We start from the raw sequence: 24727 nt of genomic DNA on the forward strand, positions 1-24727 counted from the left end.
ATGGTATTAAAAGTGTGTCAAAACGTAACATGTTCATATATACATGGGTTCGACATTAACATTCATAGTAAATTGACATTTTCATCATAGTAAAAAAATTGATAAAATATTAAAAATATCAACAAAATATCACTAATATATATATAATATTAATATCAATAATTTTTAACTTATTTAAAAATGGAAAAATGTCTATTTGTTAATTTAAATATTTTTTATAATTTTTATAATCTCTCATTAGAAATATCTATACATCTTATCAATATTTTTATGAAGAATCAATATTTTCATGAAATTGAGAATTCGACATTTCCATCAATATCGATGTTTACTCTGAATCAAAAGAAACACTTTAAAAATATATGAATTAAATGAACTAAAATTAAAAGTGAAAAAATACATGCATCAAAATAATATTTTATCATTCTATTTGTGAGTTCAACGTATCAAACAATTATCCATGATTGATAGATTTCGAAACTATATCCATCGACATTTAAAGCAATCGTTTTCATAAGAATATGATCCAAAATTCTTCCTAGTACCATTACAGAGCAGATATAGACTTCCCCTTCTGGTTTCCATCTTCTTCAACCTTCAACAAAACACCAATTTCGACCACAAATCTTTCCATGGCCGCAGCAGGCAATACCAGAGGCACCACAATCCCATTTTCCCCATTTTTGTTCTTCAAAGTTCCAAAAAAACTCGCCACTCCAAGAGTTCCATTATGCCCTGCCTCCGCCGGCCCGCCGTACGCCGCCGCTCCCCACCCAAAATCCACATTCTCAAATCCAGCCCTCCGAACATCAGACACTACAAACGCCCCACCGCCCACATCGAATCCCGGCCGCCCATTCATCGCCATCAAATCCGCCGCCGATTTCATGTACTCCGCCGTCACCTCCGCCTTCGCCCTCCGGACCAGATCCGCTGCAAACGCCACTGGGTTCCGGCAGAGCTCGCCGGCGGTGGTGGCCGCGGCGGCGAAGGCGATGGCGTTGCCGTAGTACCCGGATGGCAATGGGGGGTCGTTGAATTTGGAGCGGGCGTCCACGGGGCAGAGTATGCGGACTTGTTGCTCTGGATTGGTGCGAAGGGCTTTTGTGCGGAGGCGCCAGAGGATGTCGAAGGCGGAGCATTGGCGGCGGAGGTGGAGGGGTAGGGTTTTGCGGACGGCGGAGATGTCGGCGGGGCCAAAAATGAAGGAGCGGTGAGAGACGTCGGCGAGGGGAGCAGCGGCACCGGCGGTGATTTTGGGGTATTCGTGGCGGGGGAATGTGGGCGCCGGAGGGTCTCTGGCGTTTAAGAGAGCTCTTTGCCAGACCGGAAGGATGGATGGAGTGGAGGCGCCACGGGCGATCTCGGCAACTGCCGTCATGACTTGGGCGATGCCGGAAGCATCGCTCATGGTGTGATTTAGACGAAGGGCAAAGATGAAACCTCCGCACTTGAGTCGGGTAACCTATTTGATCAATTAAAACAATTAAATCAAACTGCTAATTCTTTGGTTGTCAAACAAATTTTCAAGCTATCCAATCTCACGAGAGTGTTAGATAACTTATTAGTTTAAATCCTCTTTCTAATTCTTGAACTTTTAAAATATTTGTTTTGAATTCTGATCTACATATATTTTTAGTACATCAAAATTAATTATATTAATTTATTTTGATTTTAACAAAATCAACAACATAACTTTGAATATGTATAATAACATATTAATATAAGTATGTATTTAAATTATGCAGATTAAAATATGTTAAAATCAAAGAAACGCTTTAGTATAAAGTAATGTTTATATTATAAGAAATATATTGGTTGTAATGTCGTGTTGAAATTATGATAGAAAAAATGATATTACAAATAAAATCAAACGACTAAAATGGTCACTTTTTAAAAATACAAAGACCAAAATGAACATTTTAAAAGTACATCGACTAAAATGAACCAAAACTTAACATTTTGAAAGTATTGGAATTAAAATGAATCGATGATAAAAGTACCTGGACTAAACTAGTATTTTAATATTTTTTTATATAATAATTCAGATACTAAAATAGACTTTTAGGGAAGTTTAAGGACTCAAAAAAAATTAATCTTATTTTATTTCTTTTTAGTTGATTAAAATGTACTTCTCTAAAGTTTGAAACAAAAATAGAATAATTTTACAAATTCAAGTAAAAAATATAATTTAAACCTCATATTTTAAGGATAAAATATCAATAATGACTAAATATAGTCTAAGTTTTCATATATATATATATATATATATATATATATATATTGGACGTGATTATAATTTAATTGTTATAATATTACGTCAATTTGCATATAACTGAATATATTTTGGACATGATTATAATTTAATTGGTAGAATATTACGTCAATTTACATATAGTTGAATATATTTTGGACGTGATTATAATTTAATTGGTAGAATATTACGTCAATTTACATATAGCTGAATATATTTTGGACGTGATTATAATTTAATTGGTAGAATATTACGTCAATTTACATATAGCTGAATATATTTTGGACGTGATTATAATTTAATTGGTAGAATATTACGTCAATTTGTATATAGCTGAAGTAGATAAAATAGTTATGCTGAAGTAGATAAAATAGTTAATTGTTATTACTGGTAATGGCAGTTTGTAATGGCAGTTTAAAGTATTATTGAACTAAAATAAATTTGTAAGGTATTTACACATAGATGGACCTATGGATTTTTAAAAAAATATTTTTCGTCCCTGTACTTTGACTAAAGTAACAATTTAGTCCCTGAACTTTAGTTTGTAACGATTTAATCCATGTATTTTCAGATTGGTAACAATTTAGTCCTTGAACTTTAATATGTAACAATTTAGTACTTGTAATTTAAAGTTGGTAACGATTTAGTCCTTATCGGGAAATTTTTTTTGTTAAATTTCTTATACATATAGATTGACAAACTAAAGAGGAACCAAATATGTTTATAATTACAAAGATTAAATTGTTATACAATAAAAATTTGACACTTAATTTTAATAAATTTTTTTACAATAGGGACTAAAATTGTTACAAATTTTAAACGGTAGTGATTAAATCATTACAAGATAAAGTTTAATGACTAAATTGTTACTTTAGTGAAAGTATATGGACTAAATCGTTTCAAACCAAAATTCAAGGATTAAGTTGTTACTTTAGTGAAAGTACGTGGACTAAATGTGTTTTTTAACCTTCTTTTTTCTTAAATCAATAGTATAGTTTTAAACTTTAGCTCAGCTAACCGGTTAAAATACCTATTTTTAACTGTACCTTGTCAATTATATTCCACTTGGAATTTGATTTTAACAATTGTAACAATTTTTAGAGTTAAAGGGTGATTTATGCAGTTTGTAATCTTCAAAGGTGAAAGTTGGAGGATGTGATTCTAACAAACCGAATAATTTTTTGTTGATTTTTTTAAACTTTTGCTCTTCTTTTTTATTTTTGAAATTTCTAACCAAAGTAGGCAAATTTATTACATTTTTAGTTCGGATAACTTTTAGTATTTTTCAATTTTAATTTCTTTGTTTTTTTTAAGTGTTATATACTCTTCATAGCTTTTAAAAGTTTTATATACTATTCATATTCTTTGATCATAATAATAATAATATATCATACATAGATAAGCAAAACATAACTCAACTGACTCAAACATATTTGCACAGACCAAAAAGTGTACTAAATAATAATTAAAAAAAAGCAAATTTACTATACCTGGACGAGCAACAATGGACAATTAAGAATCCCACCATGATTTGGAACATCACAAAGAAGTTCTTCTAGGCATGGGAATGGAGGTCGAGGAGTATCACCGAACTGTTCAAAAGTCACATCTGCTTCAATGAACAAGATACCTTCACCCGTACACTCCACAAACAGTTTCTTGCCTGCAAAAGGATAGTAAAACACCAACATCTCTGCAATTGCCTCTTTTATTACCTTTGCTGGATCACTTCCCTCCATGTTCGGATTATGCTTGTAGAATTGTATAATCGGAAGTAGAAATCTGAGGCCTTCTTGATCATCGATATCAGAAAGTTGCTTAAACTCGTACGGTGTAGGCTTCGGCTTCGCTGGAACGACCAACTCCGATCGGCCCCGTCGTACTTTAAAGGCTAGACAGATTGTTGATAGCAATATTGCCATCGGAGATCATAAGTGTACGTAGATAGTTGAAGTTGTCTTGCTTATAAAAAGAAAAATCTTGCAGGGAAATGATGTTTCCAACAAGGTATCTCTATGATACCTTTTCTTCTGCCTAATTTATGGCAACTCTACTAGAGTTAGTTGTTAGTTGATTTTTGGCGATCTTGAGTTTTTACTGTTGAAATGGGAATGGTAGGACTGTTTTAAAAATAGGCCGAAGAACATGTGGTACCTTTTTACTTTATCTTAAGATTTGACTCATAAAAGGTAAAAATTGAACAGATTTGTTCAGGGAGTTTGCAACCAGTGTTTTTTAAGTCACAGCAAAATAATGATTAAAAAATACGGATTCAAATATACTTAATTTTAGTGATCATTACCTATTTTTAACGATTAATGAAATTCTATGATTTTTTTTAATAATGCTAAACGTTAAAGTATTTACGAAAATATGTCACTTTCCAAACTATTTCAAAAAATAATGTTTTTCAAGAGACGACATGTGAAGTGGCAAAGACTAATCGTCGTCTCTTCGTGCTATTTCCAAAACATTATTTTTTGAAATAGTTTGGAAAGCGGCATATTTTCGTAAAGTGGCATATCTCGTTTCCAATTTTTGAAAAACATAAGTGTTTGCTAATTATTTTTAAGAAACATTTTCAAAATTATATACAAATTTTGGAAACAACAAAATCAAATTTCTTGTTTCTGATTCATGTTTACAATTTTTTTTTATCACTTTTAAAAGATCACACAATAAATTCTTTTTGAATTTTCTTCCAACTTTAACCTTTCTCTAATCTAAAATTTTACAAAACAAAAAATAAAAAGGGGTTACTAACACGTTTTTGTTTCTTTTTTCGTGAGAAAATGTGAAACTAGAAGCAAGAATCAATAACATTACCAAGCTTTTTTCTTTTTAATTTAAAAAGAGGAAATAAAAAACTAGAAACAACTACGTTACCAAATGAACCCATAAGAAAAACCTAAAAGTAAATTATGAACTATAAAAGAGTGGTTGAAATTATTAAAGAGCCATAATAAGTTTTGTTATATCGTTTCCAAAAGTCTACTAAATTATTTAAGGTTCAATTTAAAACCCCTCCACCTGGGTAGGTGACCTGTTCTTATATTTTCTTTTTTTTTTACTAATTTTGTCAAATGCTATCATAACTTTTTTATATGCGAAAATAAAATGGATGATCAATCGTCATCATATAATTCAATAAGAAAATTCTTCAATTTATTAAATATTGATCACAATTATTTTTACCTTTGATTGAGTTGTTTTATCATGACTCAACTAACATAGGTTGAAAATTCAACTATGCTCAAAATGGATTATACCCCTCACATGTACTAACCTAAATTAAATTATAATGATAGATTTATATGATCAGAAGTTGATATCTAAGACTTTCTTGGTCATCGGTATCGTAAAGTTTGCTTGAATTTATAGCACTTGTATACTTTGTTGGAGCAACCGATTTCGACTGGCACCTTGTTCTCTAAAGACGAGAAGAATTGTAGATAGCATTGCCATAAAAAAGAAATGTATTTTGGATATAGAGAGATGGGATAAACTAAAACTAAGGAGTTTGTGGAAAATTAAATTGGGCTACTTACCTATTTTTGAAAAATTAAGACAAAATAATGTGACCGGTACATTTATGTCATTAGATGTATGAAAGAAATTGTAAAAAGTATTTTATATTTGTGACAGTCTCATTCAATAATAATTTTTCTTTTTCTTTTTTTTTTTTTTTGAAATATATATAAGTTTGAGCTCAAACCGCAAAATCTTCCGAGGAAATTATTTCCCAAACTAGGTAAACAAAAATGATAATTTAACCTGAAATTACTATGCAACAATCACATCACACAAAAAATTAGGATGATTTCGGAGCATTAGTCAAATGCTTAGTTCTCTTTAAAATAACAAAATAATTCTCTAAACTTCCAAAATTATATCTACTAGATCCACTTTAAAAGTCAGTTTTATGAAAAAATAGATCTTCAACTTTAAAAATATCTAATAATTTCGTAACTAAGAAATCCCTAGCCTGTTAAACATTTTATAAAATTTACAAATCTATCAAACAAAAAAGTAATGGTTGGTAGTCTTATTAGACACAAATTTCAACTTTTTGTCGATATATATCTATAAATTTTAAAAAATGCCGAATAAATTAGAGACCCTATTAAACACAGAATTGAAAGTTCCAAAACTTATTATTAAACATTTTGTAAAGAACTTTAAAAATTGGACTAAACTTGTAATTTAACCAAAAACTTGTGAGAAACTGCATCAATTTACTTGAAATTTTCTCTACTAAATGTTTAGACAAAATTTCTCCCAGCATGAAAATCATAGATCCACCACAGCAGAAATAGTATAATTTAGCTCAGCCTTTTACAGTTCTTTATTGAGAAGAAAGGTGAACATATCAACAAAAGAAAGTGCTGCTTACCTTGGAAGAGAACAGTACAGGGGACATTCTTGAACAAATGCCATTGCTGGGTGAATCAACTGTCACCAAAACTTATTTCCCACCATTGATAACTCTTATGATACAATCGGAGGTTGGAGCTTCCACAAATGGAGCATCTTCATCTCATACATAATCTACACAACAAGTAGTGAAATCTAATTAAATTGACCATCAAACGAGGTTCGAGAGTATGCGGGGACAGAAAAGCCGAAAACAGTGCAGATGGTGATAGAACCCATGGCCCGATTGCTACCAAAATGACAAAATAAAGTAGGTGAGGGAGAGTTTTTAACTTGGACTTACTAGTTTTTTTCACGCGGTTAACAGGAACAGTGTTTTATGGAAACAAGGGCTGGTAAAGGAGCCCTGTGGTTTCTTGGAATCCCATCATGACATTGAGGTTCTGTATAGCTTGACCTGAAGCCCCCTTCACAAGATTATCAATCTGCTCATCGATCCATCAAGATCGTTATTAGGTACCGCATCTACAGGGACATGCATGTTTCAATGTTAATATATGAACTTGATCAACTTACAACAGAAACAATGATAGCCCTTCCTTGAATTCGATCAGGAAAGATGTTGAGGTGGCAATAATTAGATCCTCGAACATTATGAGTACGAGGGACGACTCCTTTCTCCAACACGCGCACGAATTCTTCTTCCTACAAGGAAACATGAATAAAAGATCAAACAAGTTAGCACTGAGTCTGCAGATTGGGAATAGTTATTCATACCTCATAGGTGACTTTTAAGTGTTGATGCAAATCCTCAGTTGTCACCCCTGGAGCCATTTCAACATATATAGTTGATTGCATACCTCGAATCTAGCACGCGAATAATAATACGCTCATTAAATTACTGCAAGTAAAAAAATGATCCCAAGATGAACCTTATTAGCACATCCAAGTGTAATAATTACCATTGGCATTAGGTGTGGTGTAAAACTGACGGTTACTTTCGATTTTGCAACATCGGATAGTCCCTGCTCAATTTCAGGAACTAAAAAGTAACGAAGAAAAAAGATTATTAGATCATGCAATCTGCTGAAAAGTACATCAATCATGATATTCCTAAACCTGTTTAAAGATCCAAGAGATAAAGAAGATAGGAAATGAATACCCCCGTGTCACAAGATCAAAATATCAACTATTTTACTGGCAGACGCTCATGTCAACGTGAAGTCCAGGAAAAGAAAACAAACAATCAGTTCTAATCTTACCAATTTTATAAGTAGATTTCAGAATAGTGATTATTCTCTCTAGATGTTTTTCACTGTGCTCAATAGATAATCAGTGTAGCATAGGTGATGCCGAGATGAAGGTATAACAAAATCAACAGTTCGCAGCACGATTAATTTGATCAGATAGCAGCCACTAGCATCTTAGTTGATATTTAGCTCTCCAAGAAAGTGACCTACTCCAGAACTAAGACCTTGTTCAATCACAATTTTGTTTCTAGTTCTCTGTTTTTAGAAGTTATGTTTCTTTCCTTGCAATTTCTTTGGTATGTTTTTTTATTTTTCTTAAAAACACATTTGAGTTCTTAGCCAAACTACTCAAACAAAACAAAATTTTTATAAACTACCTTTTTTAGTCCTACAAATTTTGCTTAGATTTTGAAAACATTAAAAAAAAAAGTAGAAAACAAATAAAGAAACGTATCAATGGAAATAGTGTTTATTAGCTTAATTTTCAAAAACATAAAACTGAAAAAGAAAAGGAAAACAAAATTATTATCAAGCTGAGCTTATTCTATTTCATTAGCTAAATGTCAAAGAGTAGAATGCAAAAAACTTGGAAAAAGATATGAGAAGTGCCTCTTCAAACTCACCATGACGATGACGGGTAATTCCATATGAATAAATGCCTTCAGCTATTTCAGTGTATAAATTTGCCTCCTTGGCACCACGTCCTACCGAGTGAACCAAGTTAATGAAGAAACAGTATAAGAGATTCAAGAGTTTATAACTAAAATATTTGGCAGAAAGTATAGATTGTAGATCCTGACCAGCTCCACTAACACCAGATTTAGAATCAATAATGATGCCCCCAAGTTGTACTAGATTAGCCTGAAAGAAAAATATTTGAGAGATATTTACAGGCTTGCAACAATAATTTCAGGATAGTTATCTTTTTTGCCAACATCTATTGTAAATATCATCTCACTGATGTTTTGATGTACTAGAGATAAAAGGAAGCATAATATTACAGAAGTACCTACATGAGATTCTTTTTTCCCCTGATATTATATATTAGTTTTGACTTAAAAAAATTTTAATACATCAGCCATGTATTTTTTAATAATGAAGAGAGATAAATGCAAGAAAAGAAACCATATAGCATTATTAGCTATGGCTGATGAAGTGATTGGCTTTGGAGCTAGACAGAAAATCTCATAGAATTGACCTCCAAAAGAAAAAAAAAAACCGTGCTCCCCGTGCCCTATTTTGAGTTTCTACTTTTGTTTTCAATTTTATGGAATTACTAATTTACATGAACGCTTTCCTAATGTATTCAGAACAGATAAACCGAATGTTTTTCCTGTACTTAGGATTCTATAAACATAGAAATATGGAAAAAAAAAAGATTGTCAATTTAGCATTCATTGAAATTCTCATGTGCAAATGAAATATTCAAGGGATAGACAGAAACCTTTATTAGGGGCACAAGAGGAAGTTGAATAGATGTTGGATAACAACCAGGATTGGCTACAAGGCGAGCACCCCTGACTTTATCCCTCAAAATCTCTGTCAAACCATACACAGCTTCTTTCTGAAACCAGTATGAAATATTTTTAACATTACAAATTCAGCATAATTTAATTTTAAGAGAAAAGTGAGAAATAAGTTTCAAAAAAATGCAAGGTTGACATCCTATCTTACCTCCAATTTACCTCCGAACAAAAATTTACAAACTTAACTTCCTAAAAATAACACAACCTTAGTTGCAGATTCAGCTGAAAAACACAGTATTAAGGCTTCGAAGGAAACATAAAAGGAAAATAAAAAAAAAAAGGAAAATGAACTATGGAAGAACATGGCCTTGTTAACACATGAAGGTTAACCAAACTGATTAGAAGAAGACCTAAGTAGGCGGGACAAGAAAAAATTAGCAGATTTGGAAATCAATGCTCTTGATCAACTAAAGAATCTCGTCACCCAACAGCATGGGTAAGCTCTTTTCCGTTTTATCACAGGGAGGAAATTTCTTTACTTGGTTTGTACTCGGCAAATATTTTAAAGTGCAAATATTTCCCAACTAAACCTTGTAGAGACCTCGCTTTGATGGAAAGGAAGTGTGATGTGTTCTCTTGGTTTTGGTTTAGATAGAAGACAGAAGTTTCCATGTTAACAATAAGGACTGTGAAGGTATATGGAATAGCAGAAGTGTTGCGTTCTCTCTTGGCATCACTCATAAAGGACTGTTTAGACATTTCTTGCCCCTTTCATCCTACTAAACTGGATGTCCAGCATGGGAAACTTGTAGTTCTCCTTCTTTTAGTGCATATAAGCCAATGAAAATTTTGCGTAGTTCAAATAAACATATACTAATAAGACACCTGCAAATCCACTGCTCTATGTGCCTGGCCGTACCACTCCTCGTACTTGGATGGATCTTGCAAGCGGAAGTCCTGAATAATCATTGAGCACAATTCATGAGAACAATTCATCATTTCATCCACAGAATGGAATAAAAGTACAACAAAAACACATTCACGCGTGCACAGAAATTATAAATTAACATACAGCTGAAAGATCGACAATCTTTAATTCCTTGGGAAGGGCTTTAATAACCTCCTGGGGAAAGAAAATACAAAGAAATGTGAATTGGGAATTCGAAAAGACTACATAATATTTGTGATACCAAGGGGAATCTCATAAGTAATTGTTAAATGAACTGAAATTCGACAATGACCTGAGTAGTTCCATGTGGCAAGCAGCAAAATATGGCATCCACCTCTGAAAAATCTGCATCTTTGATGGCTACCAAATCTGGAAGATCCTGTAAACAGCAACGAGTTCAGCCAACATAATTCCGCAGCAATTTATTAACACTATACCTTCAGAAGGTCCATCTCAAGCAACTTACTTTAAGAAACATAATGAAATTAACCATGACCACATCAAATAGAATCATGTTATAAAGAGGGTCATACTTGTGTGATTAGATGAGGAAATACTGATGAAAACGGTTGACCAGCTTTCCTATCAGCTGTCATGAGAGTAATGCCAAAGTGTGGATGATTTGCTAGAAGCCTAACAATCTGCAACAGTGATTATAAAAAAAAAACTTTATTTTGTAACTTGTAAGTTCCCTGTTTTTATGTCACATCATTCCAAAATGCCTGCTTTGGCCTCGGCAAGTAAATTTCTTCCAGAAGTGATACTTAAGTTCAAGGCTAGAGAAAGCTACCTCCGAACCAGTGTAGCCACTGGCTCCAAGAACACCAATGCGAACTTGCGGTTGCGGCTTTTGAGCTTTAGTGCTCACTGAACATTTAACAAACACCTTACCTTCATTTCTCTTTTTAAGCTTCCAAAGCCTTGATTCATCCTGCAAAACAACCCAGCACAACAAAATTTACAGAAGGGAACAGAGGAAAGCCTCTCTCAGCTCACATTTTTGGAACTTTCACACAGTTCCACTTGCCACCATGGAAACGAAAACTCGTTCCTCTTCAAGTTGCGTCTTCGAAGAAGAACACAAAAACGAAGAAGAACCAAAAGGGACTCTCTCGGTTACTTTGACACTTCAAAATCGTCTATAACTTAGTAATAAACCCAACATTTTCTGGGTCATCAAACAAAAAGCACCACAAGTCCAAACCTTGAGGAAACAAGAAACAGAACTGAAGGCTGAAGACGCCATCTTCCACTCGACAGTTCTTCAGGCAGCCCCTGCAAATTTTGACGAAAGGGTATAAAGTTTTAAGAAATCACTGAAAATGCCCATTCGAATGCGATAATATGGGGACAATGAGCACTCAAAACTTTGATTACGAGATGCTGATGCGATGCTGAAAAACTTTCCGCTGTTCTTCCAGACGATTGAATTGAAAAAATGGAAATGGGCTTTCTGTGGGGTTAGCTTGGGTATAACTCCATGTCGTGAACGTCCGAGACAAATTTCGATCATATGGTTTTTTTCTCTTTCTTTTTTGATACACTCGATGTCGTGAACGTCCAAGTTCTTCCATTATTTTTCCTTCTTTTTTCTTCTAATTCTTCTTCTTTTTTCTTTTTTTTTTTTCAATTATTGTAGTCAATTGGGGCGTCCTAGGGTTTTTGAGAAATGCAATTTGGATTAAATGTATTGTACAATTTGGAAATTTTTAAATGTGTACAATTTTTCTAGGTAAAACTTCAACATCTCTCTTTTTTTTAGTTCGGAGATGGCTAATCGAATATTTGTCTGATAGATTGAATTTAAGATACGTTTATCATGTCATATAAATGAATTTAAGCTTAATTACTATTTCTCTTAAAAATTATAAATTTGAATCCTTACTTTCGTATTTGTGATGTAATATTCTTAAATTTTCATCAATATTTTTTTGTTTTATGAATTTAACAATAGATGAAAGTGAGAATTCGAACCCTAATAGTTATAATATCTTAACAAGTTGTCTCCACTTCATGCAATATTAACAGAGTCTTTTAGGGGTTATATAAATTGTATACAAAGTTTATAAATAAAAACACAAGTTAAAAAAATGATTGTTTTCAATTTGTTTTTTAAACTGACATAAAAGTAATTGTTTTTATTTTTAAAAAACTAACTTTCAAGTAAAACTTTAATTTTTTAATTCGGAATCTAGAAACATATATTAAACACTTTCTGTGTTTATACTTTATTCTTCAAAATAAAAATACAAAAACAAAAAGTTAAAAAAAAAAAAAGAAATGAGAAATAAAAATAAGAATATTATCAAATAGGTCTTTCATCAACTTTCTCCATCAAACTTACAATATGAAAAAGTATCTATACATGTCCTAAAACTCGATCTTTCAAGATTATACATAGCTCAAGTAGATAAAACTTGCACTTTATGTGATCAAAAGAAGATGGTTTAATCCTCCATTTTTACAATTTTAAAATCTATCAAGTATCCAAATCTCCCCCAATTAAGTTAATGTGTTCACGGATTGGGTGGAGTCGGGTTATGAGGGGTTTTGGGATCAATCCGAATTTTTGGGTTGACAATATATACGAATCATCAGGTTTGAATTGGATGGTCAACCCAACCCAAAATTGGTTTTTTTTATTCTTAATTTTTAATTATTACGACGATTGAGGGTTAGGATTAAAACTAAATGGACGGTTGATATTGAGGATATATATATATATATACATATAATTAAAAAATACACGTATATGCATAAATTCGGGTTGTGTTGGATTGACCCGATTTTTTAAAGGTTGAATCTGAGAACCAACACAACCCGATCGAGTTGGAAAAATCACAACCCAACCCAATCCGAAGCTTCATCTAACCCAACCCAACCCGAGGCTTCATCTAACCCAACCCAACCCTTACAATTTAGGTTGGTTTCGTCAGGTTCATCGGATTGTTGAATTTTTTGAACACCCCGCAATTAAACTTTGTAGACAATACGGTTATACATTCACTAAAAAAATATTGATACATATGTTTAAGTGAAAATTCCTGAAAAGCCCCGGAAGGCAGTGTCCTTTGATTGTATTGAAAGGTCATTTGCTTCTTATATTTTTGTTTTTCAGGAGGAAAAAAACGGTCGTTTTTGGAATTTATTAAATAAAATTGTTTTAGACTTTTTTTTTTTTTTTTAACTAAAAATTTGTTTAGATCATTTATGCAGGAAAAGGAAAGTATATAGGGGTAGATTGGGACAAAACGTATATAACACGTGGTTTTTGCCTTTTCCATAAGTTTTTATAATTCTATGTCCTCCCTTTCAATACACATGCATTATCTCTGGCTCGATTTTACGTTTTTGTTTTACTTTTTTGTAATTTTTCTCTCGTACATTTGAAGCTATCTTCATAGCTATCGAGGTTATATAAGTAAAAAGGTAACATATAAACTTTTTCAACGACGAGAAGAGTAAAGTTAAGGAGGGGAGGAGGAAGGGTGCATGTGGTTGCTCTCTTCGATCCATTTGAATTAGGAGATTATATATAAATATTTTGAGATTTCAAAATTTTCTCTCGTTCTTCTAAATTTTCAAAATGGAAAAGATTATATTAGTAAAAAGTTACATGAAAATTTCTGATTCTTTACTTGTGAAACTATATGTACAGCTAGACTTCAAATGGATAATAGATACCACATGAATTTTTAAGCATATTATACATTTTAAATTTAATTTATATATTGGTGTGTTTCTTCAATTTAGTTTATATTGTTTTAAAAGTTCAATTTTAATAATTTACGTTATGTGTTTTTTTGTCCTAAATCCTAATTATCCCTAATAAACGGTTGGAGCTAGTAAGAGGTAGGCACGAAATATAATTGACCAATAGTAGTTGGTCGAAGCTTCCAATGCGTAGCCACGCACCCCCTTCACAAGAAACATCATACGTGAGACTTTTGCATCACATGCTTCTATCCCAAACTTTGATCGTTAGCCCTTGTCATAGACAATAAGGAAAAAGGTACGACACGTTTATTATTGGTTTAAGATAAAAGAAATTATACATAAATGCATCCTTAAAAAGGGAGGTTTCAAATGGACTATGGATTAGATCTTTTGGGCCTAGTCCAATTGATTGCCCTGTAATCTGTGGGCCTAACCCAAATTTTAAAGTAGTGATCTGTTTTAAATCTGAAGGGTGACAGGTTGGGCTTCGCAAACAAATCCTGAACTCGAGTCGAACTTAGACCAACTCCAACTCCAAGAGTGTGTTTGAGATGACTTCTAAAAGTGTTTAGGAAAGATTAAATATGGTTTTTTTAATTGACACATTTTTTTTAATTAATTAATCAGAAGTAGTTTGAAATATTATAAAAATATATATAATTAAAAATAAGTTAAATATATATTTTAGTCCTTAATATTTAGAAGTATTTTCAATTTAGTCTTTATTGTTTAAAAATGGATGGATGTTAAAACTTGATTAATGATAAACTAAATTACGTGACATGACTTAGTGAATTTATGAAAATTTAGAAGTGAAAAAAAATCATTAAAAAAGAAACTCGAAATCTTTACCAATTTCTCAATAATTTGAATAATGAATTAGAAACTTTAACTATTTAGATGAATATTTTTTCTCTTTTAAACTTCGGCAAATTCACTAAATATTATAACATATAAATTTATCATCCGTTAATTTTGATATTTATAACGGTAAGAGACTAAATTGAAAAAGTTTAAAACACAACGGACTCAATTGAAAAAACATCAAAATATTAGATACTAAATATTTAAAAGTATTTTAAAAGTAAATTTAGATGAAGCATTAATGAGTTATCTTTCAAAAGGGTTCATTTAAAATACCTTTTTAAATGCATATCAGATTCGACCTAAATTTAGCTTAAACCAACTTTGAAATCTTAGACCATTTAATTAATTAGATAAAATATTGTATAATTTAATGGAGAACATGCGATGTGATTAATTACAAATTACCTAATGTGCTTCTTATTGCTTGCCCCCACCAAAATTATTCAGTTCTCTCTAGATTTTACTCAAATTATACAAATCCCACCCACCAACAACCTCCAAAAATCCTTTAAAAAAAATCCCTCCAAAATCTTAGAAGGTCAAAATTTCTTTTTACCATTCTAACTTTCAATTTTTTTTTTTTGAAATTTTAAAATATCTATTTTAGTCCCTTAACTTTAAAAAGTTAATCGTTTCGATCATTTTAAAATAAAAATTTTTAAAATTTGGAGACCAAAATGAAATAAAATTCAAAGTTTATAAACTAAAATAGATATTTTTAAATTCAAAGACTAAAATGAAACAATTTTGAATTGTCGGATAACAAAATAGAATTTAACCTATATTGTAAATATAAACCATGCATATAGAAAACTATATATAAAAGATAATGTCATGGGGTAAAACTAAATGCTACATATGGTCTTCCCCTCTTTGGAGTACACGTATATTGAAGCCTCAGCTAATACACTCCAAAGATAAGGAGGAGGGATTTGTGACAGACAAAACAAGTAGAGTCCGACTCTAGTTTGAGAAAGATTTTAATATGACATAGGAAATCTTCTGCACGAGTACAATTGAATGGTGGAAAACTTGTTGAACAACAAGTATGAACAGTTGCAACGTTAAATTAAGCCTAAATTTCTAATGCTATATTCCCCTCCTATAAAATGTAGAGTCACACCTTCTCAAATGTACACAATTTCTTGCATCCAAATTAAGCTCAACTCTAACACCGACAAACTTAGTTCTAAATTAAGTTTCAAAATGTACATGTTGAGTACTATATCGGTGTAAGTTTATGTCTTATAGGTGTCACAAGGAGCCACGTTGAGTCTACAGTAGCTAATATGTCTTCCTAATCAGAAACGGCGATCAAAAGTTAAAACAATAAATTAATAAATACATTTTTCTAGAACAATTAATAATGGAAAAAGAATTAGAATGGGTTGGGAATTGGAAAAAAATAGTCAATGATGAGGGTGAGTGGGACAAGAAATTGGAATCCAACGCCACTAAAAAGGTTGTCTCTTTTTTCAGTTTTTTAAGACACAGAATCTTTTTGCAATTACAAATTTCGCCCCCAATTGGGCCCCACTCTTCCCTTTAAGATTCCTTATCTCTAAAGTCTTAACCCCAATTTCTGACACTGACCCCACCCACGCGCCCCATCTCACGCGTGTCTTCACGCTCTCACAATCGCATCTATCCACTTTTCTTCTCTTCCCATTTCTCACGTTTTTGTCCCTTCAATTATTCACCAACATTTGTCTTTAAAAAATTCTTTTATTCACCAAATTAAACTATATAATGATTATCTCTTTGGTAATGTTTTTGCTCGTTTTCTCTTTTTCAACAGAAATATAATTGGTAACTATTTCTTATTTTTTATTCTAAAAATTAATTTTTAAATTAAATATTCAAACTTTTATTTTATATTTATTTTTTGATATTTAATATGCATTATAACTTATATGTCAAAAAAAAGCAAAATAATGCTCCTATCTATTTTTGAAAAACATTGAAAATAGTGACGAGAAACAAAAAAAAAAAACTTAATTTTATTATTTTCAAAATTTTTATACGAAAATGTTTCTTAAAAATAAAAAACGAGAATAACAGAACTGTTATCAAACACGCTTATGTTTCTTAAAAATAAAAAAAAATGGAAAACAAGAAATAAGAAGTTGGTAATTTGATTCATATAATACGTGCTTTCAAAAGATAAATTTGTTGGAACGGTTGCTCTATTTTATTTAAGAATTATTAATTTATTTTTACCATTTATTGTCACGTTGTGTCTAATAATATTAATAGACTATATAGAATCATTAATCTGAATATAGTTTATTTTTATTTATTACTATCTTAAGAATAGATAGTTGGATCTCCAACTAATATCATTGTTGAATTAAAAAAGAAAAATAATACATCTAATCATTTAAAATTTAGATATATAATTGATTTTTTCAAAAAAAAAATTTAGAAACAAATTAAGATAAATAAACATGACATTTTTCAAAGTTTATGGACTAAATTTATTTTCTTTCAAGAACAGTTGAAATGATAATTCAATTTTTGAACATTTTTGTGAAAGGAAAAACTTACTGCATCAATTTACTTTTCTTAATCATCAATGTATTAAAGTCAAGAATTGACGAATTGACAATAAAAAGTATGTATCTCTAAAATATCTAACAAATTGTAGGTTTGAAATCACATCACCCTAGGTTGTTTGTACTCAAAATAAATCATTAATTAATTTGTATCCAACTAAACTTAAAAATTAAATTCTAACATCAATTTTCAAGTTGGAAAATAATGGTGTCTTGCTTTTCTTCCTTTAGTTTTGCAAGTTATTAACACTAAATTGTAGTTAAATTTCTTAGTTTAACATTCGATTTTCTCTTTTCACTTTTTGCATTAGTCATCCAATTTTTTCTATTAATATTTTTTTCCTTTTACCACTAGTTCTATACATTCTATTTTATAAATCAAAATGAACAATGCACAAATCTATTGACATGAATATATATAATTTTATGGACTATAAACTTTTAAATGTTCTGCTTTATATTTTATTTTTTTTTAGAAATTATATAAATTGTTGTCTTTAAATTTTATAGTTTATTTAACAAAGATTCTTAATAGCGTGTCTTCTATTTGAAGTCATTTGTAGTGGGTAAAAATGTTGTAATTTCAAACATATATTTAGATTTTTAAAAAATTATTCAGGGAAAATTAATGACAAAAGCTAAAAAAATTAATAAAATCAATGTGGAATTTTGAATTTAGACTTGGAAAACAACACACATGATCAGATATTGAAATGTTTTGAGTCAACTTACCTAATTAGACTTGAATTAATTTCATTTTTGACCTTTAAGATACAATATTGAAGATTAAAGATTTGCTTTCATAGAAAATAAGAAAAAAAAATCAAATCCACAAATGAAGGGAAGAGGTCATGATGCCCCATAGTGGGAGGAATTCTTTGGAAAGTTGAGAAAAAAGAATTGGGGGGACACCAAAATAAGCAATAGTATAATCTTTTGATTTGGTCCAAATTATAGTTTAATTAATTTTATTTTAAGGTTTAATGATGAACATAGTAAGCTAATTAAGTTGTTGGAATCTAAATCAACATATAGCCTATCAACAACAAAAATATTCCACCTTGGTGGCCAATTTCTTTCCCCCACAACGCCAAAATGATTTTATACCTATGAGGGATTTTTTTTGAAGCCATGATAGTGCTCTCCAATATAGGATATTATATCCTTAATGTGACAAACTTTTTGATATTCGTGAGAGTTCGAGTCACTTTAGACGCACCTTGACTAATTACAACGTTTGACGTACTATATTTAGTTGTCAAAGAAACCTATAAGAAATTAATTTCTAGGTTAGTGGTCATTACGAGGTTATAAACCATTCTCTCTAAATTCTTTTGATTTACCCTAGCTGAAAGAGTCAATCCATAATGATTTTTTTTTTTAATTTAAAAAAAAAAAGCCTCTTTCTCTTTCTTTATTATTATTTTTTTTTTAAACAAAGAAACTCGCTACTTTTGTCCATTTTACCTTTATATACTAAATGACTATGATTATCCATCTGGGTAAAGCTCAATTAATTAAGACGTATACTTTTTATGTTGGAGGTTGGAATATCTACTTCACTTGTTGTTGAACTGAAGACTATAGTTTTATTAACATATATTTAAATTTTATTTTTGGGATGTGATTTTCGTTTTAGAAAAAATCAATAGGTTGACCGGGTTGAAATATTGATAATTTTTATATTTTAAGTAGTGGTCAATTATTAATGTAGAGATCAGGTGAAAATGTAAATTACCAACTCTTTTTTGTTTGACATGAGTTGAAATGGGTAAATATAAAAATGTATAGTTTGGCAGAATTTTTTGGCAGAATTCTTTCAACTTTCACTAAATCCATCAAATTTTCTGAAAAGATGGAGAATAGCTCCCATTTCGATATTTAGAAAAACGCTTCGAACCTCCTTACTTTCTCTTTCATATGCAACTATATTTTGAACTTTTCTTATAAAAAAAAGTCTCATCTCAAAAGCAGTATGATTTGGAGATGAGAGTTCCTTTATCTCGATAAAATCTCTATAAATAGTATTGAAAATAGAGTTAAGGGTGATTAGGTATTGGATTAGGGGCAGTTTCGATAATTGAATCGTATAAAAAATACATTTACTAAAATACCCTTGGAATATAGATATTAGGTATTGGGCTAGTGAAAGGATCCATTCAAGGTATCTACTTTATTAGAATGATTGAAGGATGAAGAAATGATTAATATGATGGGATTTTCAATATACTTGATTGGATTTTGGTGGTAGAAAGTCTACTTTGAGGCTTCACATTGGCACTTTAATTTGGATTTTGACTCTTTTTTTTCCTTTTAAATATCTATGTTTGTTACCAATAAATTAATTTCATAATGGTACTTTTATATTGTTTTATCTTGTATAAATTTTTTGTTTGTGAGAATATATTTTGAAGATTTTTAAAAAAAATTATTTGCTAACACTTCAAAATATCACTCCTTTCAAGTTGGATGGTATAAATAAATTTATTCTATTTTTATGATATAAAGGTTAAGATTGTTGTATACTCAAAATTATTATTTAGGAGTATTTTTTTTAATTTTCAAATGAACGAAAAATTTTAAAATAATAGATCATCAATAAAAATGAATTGAAGAGAAAATCAGAAGAAACAGGTTTAAAATATATTTTCTTTTTACTATTTTTTTAAATAAGGAAAGGACTTGAAAATTATATGAATATTCATCTAGGTTATAGAAATTATGGAATTTAAGTGTTTAAAAAAAGAAGAACCATCAGGAAGAAATAACTTAAATTTAATGTTAAAAGTTAATTCTAACGACTAATCAAATGAGTCACAAAAATTTAATAATACATTATTTTCAAAACAGAATTAGCATTGATTTTTATTATATATATATTTTTGTTATAATCAAAATAATATTTTAAAACCATATACAAATTCCTGTTTTTCAACGAATGTGATTTTCTAGACCATCCCATCACATAAAGATAAAATGTCACATTATAATATTGCTTCATTTAGTCATATGTACGAACTACTTATTACGTTGATTTCTCGTAGTAAAAATAAGATGTTGATAATAAAGTTTGTAAAAGAAATATATAGGTAAAATTGAAATTATGGTTAGAACCTAAGTTTTAATACTTAAAATGTTTATCTCAATTCAACCTCTTATACGTTGCCACATTATCATTTTTAACCACTCTCTCTCGCTCTCTCTCTATTTTTTTCCCTTCTCTCCTTTGCCTCCTCTCTCTTGTCACTTTGTTAGGATATTTCAAACATCTACGAGAAGTTTCATTAAAGAAAAAAGAAAAGTAAAAAAGAAAAAAGATAAGAAAAAAAGAAGAAGATAAGAAAACAAAAAAGAATTTGAAAATGAACTTTACAGATAATGTGGCATGTCATGTCATTTTTATATTAATTTTTGGCACTACATCGCTACGCTAAAACATTATAACGAAAATATTTTGATGCATCGAGTAAAAAGAAATGATATTGAAAATTTATTTTCATCAGATCTTTAAATATGGAGACCATATAAAATATTTATTAATGATTTTGAGACTAAATATAAATTAGTTATCTAATGAAATATTATATAGTTCTATACTTTCATATTTTGTGGATTTGGAAATATAATTTCTATAAATGTAATATAGGTTTTAGATTTTTTTTTTTAATATCTCCGGTTTCTCCTTCCTAATTTTTGAGAAATATAGATATTTGATAACTATTCTTATTTCTTATTTTTCATTTATAAGAAATCTTACGCGATCAAGTTTTTTTTTTTTTTGCTTTTTTTAATTCCTATTTTTAAATTTGTTCAAGGAATAAAAATATACTTTTTACTATTAGCTCATTAATCCTACAACAAAAATTTAAATCCATTAAAAATCCAACACCTTATAACTTATTACATATAACTGGGAATATTTATATATAGGCTTATATATAAATCTATATATAAATATTTGTGATCCATTAAAAATCCAGTACCTTATAACTTATTACCATTATAAGGTGACAAGGTGTTCGATTTTTGTCAAAGACTCAACGAGAAGTTGTGAGTTTGATCTCTATCTCTACATGTTGTACTAAAAAAAAGTATCGAATTTTTAATGAATTTGAATGATTGAATTTACGTAGGAGGATTACTTGAATTTACATAAAAGGGCATTTTAGTCTTTGAATTTTTTTTAATAAACTAATCTAACAGAAACTTAATATAGACGCACCTCAATTATTTTAAAATTTAGGACTGCAATGTGAAATTTAAAGCTAATTTATATCTTATTCGTCTGATGCTACTTTTTATAATTTTGTTATAAGGGAAAAAAATAGGCAGCCACCTATCGAACAGCCAAAGGAAGTATGCGAACCGATAATGTCAGTAGAATCGCTAGAGACGAACTAGGTCGACCTTGTCCTACCATTACTGCCATTAACGTACATGAAAGCCGGGACTTGACTAAGCATAGTCAGCACCCATCACCAATTTGGCACGACCGAAATCAAGGGAGAGAATTCTTCAGATACTCATAAATGAATTAAATTTATTCAACTCATGAGTTGAAGGTTTTGAGTTGAGTGGTGGTTTATTCGTCTTTAATATGGTATTAGAGTCGGAGATCCTGTGTTTGAATTCGTGCATTGTTGTTTCCTCTTATTTATTATAATTTCCACTCGTGTTGGGTCTTGTTGCAATTTTACAAGAATCTCGACATTGGAAGGTCACTCGACTCACCAACAAATTTCTTCCAAGTAAAACTGCTTTATGATTAGAGTTTTAATTATTTATTTCTAAAGGTAAAGTTTGAAAATTTTGTTTTATGCCATTATTATGTAGTGAAACAAAAAATATGACTATTAAAATGGACCACAGGCATGTTTCTTTACCAACTGCAACAAGGAAAATTTTTGGTGTTGCATAGCCCAAGTCATTATATCTAATATTATCCAGACTTATCACAAAAGGTTATTCTAAAGATAATTATCACTCATTTTTAATATTATAAATACAATAAGAATACACAAATATAAAAGATTTAATTGATTTAAATTTAATTTTAAGCCCTCAAGCTTTCACACTTATTCTCTAATATCGTTTTTATATTTTTAAATATTTTATTATGTTTCTGGAATGTTTATAAAATTTTGTTTTGGTTCGAGTTGTGTTGTTTTTAATAGAATTATTAGCCAATCTATTTCTAAACTCAATGTCATATTTGGATATAAACTTTAAGTAATAGATACAAAATTATGTCGTGACCCATAAGATTTTTAATCAATACATTAGAAAAATTTATTACGAGGAAGTAAAGGAAATCGATGACCTAAAAATTTAGGCCCAACCATAAAACATAGAAACATAAAAGATTAAAATGAAATAATGATTAAGGTTGAGATTCAAATAATATATAATTAAGGTTTTTTTAGTGCAACAAATATATAATTAAGGTTAAAACTTTTTATTTCAATTTCAACTTTCAAATGTTTTTTTATTTTATCAACTTCTAAACCTTCTGTTTTAATCCCTAAAAAAAAACTTATTTAGGCTTTTACATTTAATTTTCCAATGACCATTTTACAAGACAAATTTGTTTTGTAACTTTGATATGTGGCTTCACACACGCCATTGTCCATATTTATACATCTATCAATCTAAGTAAATGAACAAAAATTGTGTTTGTTGTCAAGTTTTTGTCGAATAATTTATTAAAAAATTATCGACAAGGATTATAATAGTTTTTTATGCAAAATTAAAAACTAAAATAGAATGTTAAAAAATTTAGACAAAAATAAAATAAATAGAAAATTTTAATTTTTTTTAGTCCAACCATATCTAATGAGATTAAACTAAAAAAATGGTAATATGTGCTTCTATTCACTTGTCAATATATGGCGTGAATTATGCTCTTTCGTTCCTTTCGAGATCCGCACCAAATCTGATAAGAAGGGGACAAAGAACCTGCAAAACCAATCAAACCTAAACCGGTGTGTTTCTGGTCGCACGAGTTCCGATGCGTGGAGAGTGGAAGGATCTTGAATTTGAGTCTCAAGAGTTGGCCCCCTTACCTCTATGGTTCCGTCCATCTTATAGCAGTCTCACGTGAATCCCGTCGATTTTAGATCCGTTGCGGGTGTAACTGCGAAACGGGAGGTATCACGAAACGGTCGGACGAGCCGTTAGTCGAGAACTGCTCGACACCGAGGACCTCCTCGGTGTCGAGTCGCCTAGGCGCTTGGTCGGCTGAGGTCGACCTGGGTTGGCCCGGGTCAACGTTTTCCGGCACTCACTTAACGTGTGTGCTTCTTTCCCAATCTAATCGTTGCTTTTGTTCCCTGTAACACTATGCAGTAAAATTTTTTTGTCATAATATAATAAAATAATATACATTAAAATTTTAGACATTAAATGATGACTTGGCAGGGGGCATGTCACAAGTAAACCATTCCTATCCTCTCATGCATTGAAATAAATTAGTTAATCAATGGGAAATCTTATTTATTACAACATTTATTTAAGTGAAGACACGTTTCAGGTCATTATCTGTCCAAATCATCTAATATAGTTGAAATATATTGAGAGAGAGAAAAGATCAATAGATCTCCTTTCGAACATTTTCTTAACAAATATATTATGTTTTGAGATTTTTTTTATAAGTATATAAATTTACCATTTTCAATTGAAAAAATAATTTATGAATGGATGCCAGATTTATGGTAAAGAAGGATAGATTTTAATCTTAATATAAACTTGGCTCAGCGATTAAGTCATCTTATTTAGAGAGGTTGAAAGTTCGATTCTCATCTTACGTTCATAATACTAAAAATATTTTAAATTATAATATAAATTCTAATGGATTGCCTCATTGTCACTTTTATCCTTGGCATTTTCAAGATAATCTCCTTAGGTTCTAAAGAATTTATCTCAATTTTAACTGTGTTTTATTTTCTTTTACAAAGTGTATACCTTCATAAAAAAAATGTCATAAGCATAAAATTTAATATTAAATTAAGATATACCTTAAAACAGTGATACATTTAAATCCATTAATTATACTCAACTGAGCAAATGATGGTTAATTACTAGTCCCATAACCGTACATTTTGTGGATCACATTATATAGGTCTACATTAGAAAAGTTAATTCACTCCATATAACCAGAGTTACATGCTCATTTTTTTATTACGAATTCTTAGTACAAACATCGGTTTTTGTGTCCTTCCATATATTTCATCGATGATTTTGAGTGGCTACTTTATCCATATTTCTAAATGGTTGTTATGGTCATCTTATTGTATTTT

At 30.3% G+C, this 24727-nt stretch overlaps 2 protein-coding genes across 3 annotated transcripts; both read right to left on the minus strand.

Annotated features, from left to right (window-relative positions):
- Positions 1-363: 363 nt before the first annotated feature.
- Positions 364-6337, minus strand: LOC111017247 (benzyl alcohol O-benzoyltransferase-like). The gene is made up of 2 exons (XM_022292943.2): positions 3745-6337; positions 364-1465 (listed from the first exon to the last, which is right to left on the minus strand). The coding sequence occupies exons 1-2, from the start codon at positions 4174-4176 to the stop codon at positions 548-550; spliced, it is 1350 nt and encodes a 449-aa protein (XP_022148635.1). The 5' UTR covers positions 4177-6337; the 3' UTR covers positions 364-547.
- A 132-nt stretch (positions 6338-6469) lies between these two features.
- Positions 6470-11820, minus strand: LOC111017254 (Putative N-acetyl-gamma-glutamyl-phosphate reductase). 2 transcript variants are annotated; one of them, XM_022292951.2, is made up of 15 exons: positions 11671-11820; positions 11498-11568; positions 11084-11224; positions 10827-10934; positions 10586-10672; positions 10417-10467; positions 10230-10301; positions 9323-9442; positions 8679-8739; positions 8502-8582; positions 7591-7670; positions 7406-7495; positions 7205-7333; positions 6972-7113; positions 6470-6802 (listed from the first exon to the last, which is right to left on the minus strand). In XM_022292951.2, exons 2-14 carry the CDS (start codon positions 11537-11539, stop codon positions 7006-7008), a joined length of 1170 nt encoding a protein of 389 aa, XP_022148643.1. In that variant the 5' UTR covers positions 11540-11568; positions 11671-11820; the 3' UTR covers positions 6470-6802; positions 6972-7005. The 2 variants fall into 2 exon arrangements, with proteins under 2 accessions (XP_022148643.1, XP_022148644.1); XM_022292952.2 differs by lacking the exon at positions 11671-11820 and having other exon boundaries at positions 11498-11658.
- Between the last annotated feature and the right edge of the window lie 12907 nt (positions 11821-24727).

This window comes from Momordica charantia, assembly GCF_013281855.1.
Source record: "Momordica charantia cultivar OHB3-1 chromosome 2 unlocalized genomic scaffold, Mcharantia_2.0 BLBB01000002.1, whole genome shotgun sequence".
Taxonomy (NCBI): Eukaryota; Viridiplantae; Streptophyta; class Magnoliopsida; order Cucurbitales; family Cucurbitaceae; genus Momordica; species Momordica charantia.